This window comes from Glycine max, chromosome 3 (genome assembly GCF_000004515.6).
Source record: "Glycine max cultivar Williams 82 chromosome 3, Glycine_max_v4.0, whole genome shotgun sequence".
Lineage (NCBI taxonomy): Eukaryota > Viridiplantae > Streptophyta > Magnoliopsida > Fabales > Fabaceae > Glycine > Glycine max.
Genome location: NC_016090.4, coordinates 14625000 through 14634756, shown reverse-complemented (window position 1 = coordinate 14634756; position 9757 = coordinate 14625000). Strand labels below are relative to the sequence as shown.

Genomic DNA, 9757 nt, shown 5'->3' with positions numbered 1-9757 from the left:
GTAACCAACTAACTACTCAAATAACTTCTTGTAACTAATTGCAACTGCTTAATCGTGATACCCCCTCAAGTTGGCGAATAGATGTTAATCATTCCCAACTTGGCAATGAATTTACCAAAAACCGGGCCTAGAAGTGCTTTTGTAAAAACATCTGCAACTTGGAGTTGGCTCTTGACATGGACAAGCTTGACTACTTTGGACTGAACATATTCTCAGATGAAATGATGATCAATGTCAATGTGCTTGGATCGTTCATGATGAGCAGGGTTTGAAGCAAGACTTATAGCAGATTAGCTGATTTATTATCACAAAATAGCATCACAGAGGGCACATCAACTTCAAAGTAAAGAAGTAACTTGCTTAACCAAACAATTTCACTAGAAACAGAAGACAAGGCATGATATTCAGCTTCAGTGGATGATTTTGAAACAGTGGGTTGTTTTTTAGAACGCCCAAAAAGGAGGTTGTTTCCCAAAAAGACACAAAAGCCAGAAGTAGATCTTCTGGTATCAACAAAGTTGGCCCAATCAACATCAGCAAAGGCAATGAGGTTGAGAGAGTTCTGAGCAGGAAAAAACAAACCTTGTCCAAGAGCAGATTTGATATGCTGCAGAAGATGATGAACAACATGTAGGTGAGGCACTCTGGGTGCTTTCATGTACTGACTTAATCGATTTACAGCAAAGGTGATATCAAGTTGTGAGATGGTCAAATAAAGCAATCTACCAATTAATCTTTTATACATTGATGGATCAGGGAGTAAGTCTCCATCATGAAGATTGAGTTTCAGATTGGGATCCATTGTTATATTGGAAGGTTTTCAGGCCAAGAAACATGTATCTTCCAAAAGAGATAAAGCATACTTTCACTAGGTTAGTGAGATACCTCTGTTGGATTTGGCTATTTCTAAGCCAAGAAAATATTTCAAAGGACCAAGGATCTTCAATTGAAACAAAGATTGTAATTTGGTCTGAACAACTTGTACAGAGTCAAGATTGGGTCCTGACAGGATGATGTCATCTACATATACTAGTAAAATGACTAAGGAATTTCCTGAGCCAATGGTGAAAAGGGAGTAATCATGCTAGGATTGTTGGAATCCATGACTAAGAAAAGTAGTGGAGAACTTACAGAACCATTGTCTAGAGGCTGGTTTTAGGCCATATAATGATTTGTTCAATTTGCATACCAATGAAGTGTAGAAGCAAAGCTTCATGGTGAATCAAAGGTGATTCAAAGGTGTTTTGATGATAACAATGATGATAAAAAAAGATGATGACAAAAAGCTCAAAGATCAATCAAAGAACAATTCAAGAGTTCAAGATAAGAATCAAGAAGAATTCAAGACTCAAGAAGAAAGTCTAGAGACAAGAATCAAGATTAAAGGTTCAAGATCTCAAAAATCAAGATCAAGATTCAAGACTCAAGATTCAAGAATGAAGAGAAGACTCAATCAAGATAAGTATTAAAAAGTTTTTCAAAACTTTGAATAGCACATGAGTTTTTGACAAAACCTTTTACCAAAAAGTTTTTACTCTCTGGTAATCGATTACCAAATTGTTGTAATCGATTACCAGTAGCAAAATTGTTTTGAAAAAGTTTTCAAATTGAATTTACAACGTTCCAATTATTTTCAAAAAGTTGTAATCGATTACAATGTTTTGGTAATCGATTATCGGTGCCTTTGAACGTTGAAATTCAAATTCAAATGTGAAGAGTCACGTCCTTTCACACAAAAGCTTTGTGTAATCGATTACACTAATTTGGTAATCGATTACCAGTGACTGTTTCTGATAAATCAAAAGATGTAACTCTTCAAAAAGGTTTTGACTTTTTCAAATTGGTTTTAAGTTTTTTCTAAAAGTTATAACTCTTCTAAATGGTCTTCTTGACCAGACATGAAGAGTCTATAAAAGCAAGACTTTGTTTTGCATTTTCAATCGATTCATTCTTTCAATCTTGAACACTTTTCCAATCAATCTTATACAATCCTTTACAAGCCTTGAATCTCTTTGAACTTCTACTTCTTCTTTGTACCAAAAGCTTTCTGAAGTTTTCTGGTTTTTCCAAACCTTGAAAACTTATGCTATTCATCTTTTTCATTCCCTTCTCCATTTGCCAAAAAGAATTCGCCAAGGACTAACAGCCTGAATTCTTTTTGTGTCTCTCTTCTCCCTTTTCCAAAAGAACAAAGGACTAACCGCCTGAATTCTTTTGTGTCTCCCTTCTCCCTTGTCAAAGAATTCAAAACAACATAGTCTGAGAATTCTTTTGATTCTTCCCTTTCCCTAATACAAAAGTGTTCGAAGGACTAACCGCCTGAGAATTCTTTTGTATCCCCATTCACAAAGTATCAAAGGTTTAACAGCCTGAGATCTTTGTCTCAACACATTGGAGGGTACATCCTTTGTGGTACAAGTAGAGGGTACATCTACTTGGGTTTGACTGAGAACAAGAGAGGGTACATCTCTTGTGGATCAGTTCTAGTGGAGGGTACATCCACTAGGTTCAAAGAGAACAAGGGAGGGTACATCCCTTGTGGATCTTTGCTTGTAAAAGGATTTTTACAAGGTTGAATGAAATCTCAAGGACCGCAGGTCGCTTGGGGACTGGATGTAGGCACGGGTAGTTGCCGAACCAGTATAAAATTCTTGTGTGTTTGTTTCCTTCTTCCCTACTCTTTTACTTTCCGCTGTGCATTTAATTTCCGTTTTTACTTTCTGTTAAGTTTCTCTTCTACTCCATATTCTCTTAACAACATAAGTAAAAGCCTTAAAAGAGTAATTTTTTAATTGGTAAAGGTTTAGGAATAATTAATTCAACCTCCCCCTTCTTAATTATTCTAAGGCCACTCGATCAAACATGAAGGATTGGCTGACTTGTATCCCTTGGGAAGTTCCATATAAACTTCTTCAAACAAATCTCCATTCAAAAAAGCATGGTTAACATCCAATTGGAGGAGGCACCAGTTTCTAGCAGCAACAACACAAAGCAGAACTCTCACAGTGGTAAGTTTGGCTACTGGAGAGAATGTGTCGCAACGTGCCCTTCGCGGGCGAGCGAGGGCGAAGCTCACGGGTGCGCTTTCCAAAGGAGGAAAGATGCACGAAGTCGCCACGAACGTTTATTTGTGGAAAACTTTGGAAAAACCGAAGGAAACCGGTCAAAATAAAAATTCTAAGTTCGGGAGTTGTATTTACGCTTGAGGAAGGTATTAGCACCTCTCACGTTTGTCTCAAAGGACAACAACCTATTTTTTAGAATTGTGGAAATTGTGTTACCTTAACTTTTATCTCTTTTTATTTTTTGAGGTTGACAAAAGCGGGGCTTTTGCTCCTACGTACCCTCCATCAAAGAGGAAATCAGACCTACGTAGTTCTTTCTAATGCGTGAATCAAGTGATTCTTTTTACTTGAAAGGTGATCATTTTAAGGCGTTGGACCTTAAAGGATGATCCATTTTATTTGGTAAGAAATTGAAATGATAAACTTTCAAAACCCTATTTTTGTGGACGAGCTTGACTAGGCGAGTTGATTTTAGCCTTAGTTTCACTTTAGTTATTAGTCAATTCAATTAAGAATGAGAAATCCCAAAGAGAAAACGTCCAATTGATTTTTCGCTTTATTTTACTAAAAGGGTATTTTTTGATTATTATATTATTATTTTACCTCTTTTTTGATTTCCAACGTGGTTATGGCGCGACCGAACGGTCGGAATTCATTTTAACCGAAATTAACGGATGATACAACTCAAACGATCGGTGGAAATTTATTTTATTTTTAGATTTAAGCGAGAAATGACTTAAATAAATGGCTTAAGCACGTCAAAAGGGGGTATAAAAAACAAATGAAAACGATAATAAAAATATATGAAACAAAATGTGGACCACCACGGGTACATAGAATGAATTGAAAAGCTCGGTTTGAGGTACTTACCCGTTGAAGACTGAAGAAAACGAAGAACGAACGATGAATCTTGAAGAACGGTCGAGAATCTTCGCGTAATTACTCACGGAAACGTTATGGAAGCGCCTCGGCTTGGATTTTCTTCACGGAAATAATTTTCCTCAGCAATTTCGAGAGAGGGAGAAGTGCCAAGAAGGCTGAACCCTTTTCTTCTTCACTCCTCCCCCTATTTATAGCAAAATAGGGGAGGAGCTTGCCACCCAGCTCGCCCAGGCGAGCTCAGCTTGCCACCCAACTCGCCCAGGCGAGCAAGGTTGCTTCCTCCAAAAGCAACAGCCTTCTGGAGGAAGGATCTGGAAGGCCCAAGTGGGCCAGATTGCTATTTGTACCCCCTTTTTTACTAAATGCACCCCCTCTATTTTTTGGTAATTCTTTTTCCGTAATGTTACGAAACTTCACGAATTTCATAACGATACTTATTTTTCTTCTGCAAGGTTACGAATCCTTACGGATTATGTATTTACTCTTTTTTAGCTTTCGAAGAAGTTACGGAAACTTACGGATTGCGCAAAAACACCTCTTTTCGATTTCCGCCACATTACGGAATTTCACGGATTGCGCAAGCCTGCTTCCTTTTGATTTCTGACACGTCTCGGGACTTCATTCATTGTGCAACAAAGGACGCCAAGTGTCTCGAAGCGGCCAATCAAAGGTTGTATATCATCAAATAATAATCCCCGGACGAAATTAGGGTATGACAGAATGTATCAGAGAAATCAATCCCAGCTTGTTGAGTATAACCTTTGGCAACCAATCGAGCTTTGTATCTATCTACAGAGCCATCCATTTTGTATTTAACTTTATACACCCATCGACATCCTATACAATGCTTATGAGGTGGTAATGGAACAAGTGTCCAAGTGGAATTTGCTTCAAGAGCTTGGATTTCCTCATGCATTGCTTGATGCCATTCAAGATAAGGAACAACTAGATGATAGAACTGAGGTTCATAGATAGCAGAGATGTGATTAATGAAAGCTCTGTAAGGGGGGCTAAGAGGCAACAGGGAACAATGATGATGGATGGGATATGCAACCTGAGATTGTGATATTACATAATCAGACAAGTATAAGGGATGCTTAGAATGGCGTGTACTGCTTAAGGTGATAGAGGGCAAAGTGTGAGGATGATCTGAGCCAGGGATTGAGGGTGAATCAGTTAGGTCATGGTTAAAGCTATTAGTTTGTTGTGGTGATTGGCTACTAGTCTGGTCAGGGTTAGGTAAGGTATTAGTGATGGGAATGGGGATAACCAAATCAAGTAAAGGATCAGGAATGACTTGAGGCTGTGAAATGGTTTGAAAAGGAAAATGGATTCATGAAAGACAACATCTCTGGACACAAAAAATTTCTTAGTGTCTAAGCTATATAATTTGTATCCTTTATAACCTTGGGGATAACCAACAAAAATTGCAGGCACTGCTCGAGGAGAAAACTTGTTCCTTGATGATGGAAGAGTAGAAGCAAATGCTAAACAACCAAAACTTCTTAAGGCATGATAGTCAGGTTCCTTTGTGAATAGAATATTGTAGGGTGAGCAGTGTTGCAATAATGGTGAAGGGGTTCTGTTCATGAAAAAAGATGCAGTGGTAACACAATTACCCCAGAATGAGATAGGAACTTTAGACTGAAAAAACAAAGCTCTTGCTACTTTGAGCAGATGTTGATGCTTCCTTTCCACTATTGAATTCTGTTATGGCCTTTCAACACAGGAAAATTGATGAAGAGTACCCATGGAAGCCAAAAACTGAGTGAGGGCAAGTTCCTTAGCATTATCAGACCTGAAGCATTTGATAGATACATCAAACTGAGTCTGAACCATGGTCAAAATTGTTGCACATAGATTGAAGCTTTAGATTTGTGCTTAAGTAGAAATAGCCAAGTGAATCTTGAGCAATCATCAACCAGTGTAAGGAAAAATCTCCTTCCCTCATAGGTAGGGTGAGCATAGGGACCCCATATATCACAGTGAATTAAGTCAAATGGTAATTCAGATAAATGGTTAGAGTTAGGAAAGGATAGTCTTCTAAATTTAGCAAGAGGACAAATAGAACAATCAGAAGAAGAGAAATTGGGAGAAAGGTGCAGACCCAATTTTATTATTCAAATGTTTGAAAACTTTGTCAGAGATATGACCAAATCTAGAATGCCAAATATGAGCATTTTTACAAGGAATGGAATTTGTATGTGAATTGATAACAGAGAAAGTAAATTTGCAATCAAGAGTGTCCTTGAAATTAAATTTAGGAATGGTTAGAGGAGCACTAACTGAAATTAAATTGAATTTGAATTTAGGAATGTAGGCAACATTATGCAAGATTAAGGTATTGGTTAAGCAAATTGAACCAATGGCAAGGATAGGTATAACATCATTGTTAGGCAGAGTGAAAGTTTTATTAGAAACAAGTTGGTAAGATCGAAAATGATGAAGGGAACAAGAAATATGAATGTTGGCACCAGAATCTAAAAGCCAGCAATCATGAAGAAAATTAGAAGTGAATGTAGAAAGGATCATACCACTGGCAGAAGAAACACCTTGAGGGATGATAGCATTGGTAGCATGACTTTCTAAAAGATTCATCAATTGGCTATATTGCTAGGCAGTAAGCTGAAACTGGGAACCCGAGTCACCCGAGGAAGGTTGTGAGTGAGACATATCAACGGATACTTGTTGAGCAACCTTGTGTGGTTGTTCAGAAGAAGAAGTATGTTTCTTTGCTTCTGAGGAAAAACCAGTCCTCTTATAATTCGGAGGATAACCATGCAACTTGAAGCAACAATCCTGAGTATGACCCAGCATACCAAAATGAGCACATAGGGGGCAATTCTTGGAAGATCCTTTGAAGCGATTGTCAGGATGATTGCGTGCAGTAAAAGAAGTCTTCAAGGCAAAAGCATGTGAAACTTCACTTGCAGAGGTGGAAGCACCAACTGCCTTTTGCTTTTCTTCTTGAACAACTAAGGCAAAAACCTTAGTTACTGAGGGAAAGGGATCCATGGATAAAATTTGACCTTTGATAATAGAGAAGGATTCGTTCAGCCCCATCAAGAATTGCATAGCATACTCCATTTGTTCAAAATCGCACCAAGTTTTAATTCCTCCACAGGTGTAACTATGTGAGGGCTTCAGTTCTGATAATGACTCCCACAGAGAATGAAGCTTGGAGTAGAAAGAGGAAATAGACATGGAACCTTGTTACAGAGTGATCAAGTCATGCTTAAGTTGAAAAATTAAAGGACCATTTCGTTGCTCGAAACGTTCTTGAAGATCATCCCAGATTGCTTTGGCAGAAGAACAATGTAAGATACTTACTTGCATTTCTTTGGATAAAGAATTAAGGAGCCAAGAAGAAACGATACTATTGTTGCGATGTCACAAAGTATGAGTTGAGTGACCCACAACAGGTTCAGGAATTGAACCATTGATAAACCCATATTTGTTCTTCCCATGAAGAGCCATGCACATTGCTTTCTTCCAAGAATTGTAGTTTTCACCACTAAGAGGATGAGAAACTAAGGCAATACCAGGATTGTCAGAAGAATGAAGGGGTTAGGATCATTAATGACAGTCATGATCATGAGAGAGAAAAAAAATAGCTTCAATAGGAAGAAAGAGGCACGGAAGCAAAAACTTCTGATATCATATCAGAAATGAAAGATAGATGAAAATCAGTTTGAGGATTCATTCATCAAAATATTACAAAGTTGATTTATTTATACAAAGACAGAAAATAACTAACTTGAGTAACCAATTAATTTACTCAAATAACTTCTAATAATAACTAACTATCATAACCAACTAACTACTCAAATAACTTCTAATAACCAACTAACTGTCATAACCAATTAACTACTCAAATAATTTCTTGTAACTAACTACAACTACTGCTTAATCGTGATACCCCTTCCCTTTTCCTTCTCCCTGTCAACCATGCCACCGAGAAAAACAGTTGTCGATGGTTGTTTTCTCTCTCTTTCTTTTTACTTTTTTTTCCTATCCCTCGACAACAAAACTACAAAAATCAGATCTTTTCAATCAAACTCAAATCTTCAGATTCAAAACTACAATAACATGCATTTTCTTTATGAGAGTAACGTAATAGATATAAGAAATCAATACAAAAAATCCACAAAAATACACAAAACAAGCATTGAAGACAAATCAGAATCGAAAACCAGAAACTAAAGAAGAAAGCTTTAGATCCGTCGCCGAAGTCACACCAAAACATCCTGGTCAATTTTGGCACAACCCCATCAATTTTGTTGCCACAACCGCGATAATGCTCGCGACGTTCTTCACCAGATATCAGATCTGTTGCATGTTTTTGTTGATCTGAGATTCATAACTGGGGTTAAAAGAAATCATTTTTTGTTTATGGATGGTGTTTTGATTTGGATGTGCAGAAGAACTAAGATGGAGTGATGAAAGGGGAGAGGACGGGATGGAGGAAGAAGAAGAAGAAGGGAATTCCGTAAAGAGAAAAAAAAATCTTACTCTAGTGTGATATATCTTAGGTAGTCTGGCTGTTACTTTAACCATTGATTATAAAATGTATACATCTAACGGACTACCCAATAACAGTACATGCTAGATGGATACTACTTAGAATGTAGCATTCGTCCTCATGACACATTAATTGCTAACTAGTTGTTTTCAATTTGTGAAAACAACATTTTCCCTCTGTCCTACCCTGAGGTCAGACCTCAGATTGATTTATGTTATAGACAAAAAGACAAAAACTCATATGAATAACATAAAATAAAAATATAATTTAATATGGTTCGGTTTAAATATAATATTAAATTTAAATTAAATCAAATAATTTTTTTATTTGATTTAATTCAGTTTGATAGTTTTTTATTTTCTTAAAATCTATTATTATAATATAATATTTATTAGTCAAACTTACATAATTATTATGATATTTTATTTTTAAAATATATTTTAATTTAAAATTATTATTTTTATTTCTATTTAGTATTATTAAAATATGATATTATTTTTTTAACATAATAATAATTTTTACAGTATTTAATATTGAACATAAAACATTGTTTTTAATAATATCGCTATGTTTATTTTTAATACAAGAAAGCAAAATATGCATTTGGATTATAAAAAATATAATAAATTATTTAATACTTATTATTAATTATCGCAACAAAAGTCATATGTTATTATAAAAAGAAATACATTATTAATCACATATACTATAAACAATATAAATTAAAAATAATACTAGCTACATAATAGTAACATACATTCAATAAAATTAATATAATTATAGTATGTGGTTTAGTTTAGTTTTATAATAAGATCCCAAAATCAAACAGAACCACAAAAACTATGCAATTTTTATATTTTTGGTTTTTACGGTTTTGATTTTTTTTTAATCAATTTGGCTGTTTACTATTAGAAAATTTCATTGTTATTTGTAATTTATTTGAGTTCATCATACAAGAAAATTACACTTTAGGAATATTAGATAACATATTTCTTACTACTATAATAATCTATAATTTCTATAAGAGATTTAGAGAACCTACCTGAATCCATAATACACTTTAGAATTTTCTAATTGGTATTTCTCCTTTCTAATTCTTTTCCTTGGTCTCTAGAATGGTGTAGAAACTCTTTTTGTTATTCTTTGATTTTTAGAGTCCTCACAAAGTTCTCTTCTCTTACGTGAGACAACAACGAAACTGAAAACTTGATCCACTAGAGAGAATTTATTCCTTTTTTATAACAAACTTTCTAATAACTTCCTTTGCAACTCCCTTTTCAAAATCATT

General features: G+C 35.5%; 1 protein-coding gene across 1 annotated transcript; it reads right to left on the bottom strand.

The window, feature by feature from the left end:
* Positions 1 to 280: 280 nt before the first annotated feature.
* On the bottom strand, positions 281 to 802 carry LOC102661559 (uncharacterized mitochondrial protein AtMg00810-like). The gene has a single exon (XM_006577449.3). It carries the CDS (start codon positions 800 to 802, stop codon positions 281 to 283), a length of 522 nt encoding a protein of 173 aa, XP_006577512.3.
* Positions 803 to 9757: the final 8955 nt, after the last annotated feature.

Excerpts from the sequence above, each read along its gene's own strand:
- LOC102661559 (XM_006577449.3), bottom strand. The coding sequence starts at position 802 with ATGGATCCCAATCTGAAACTCAATCTTCATGATGGAGACTTACTCCCT.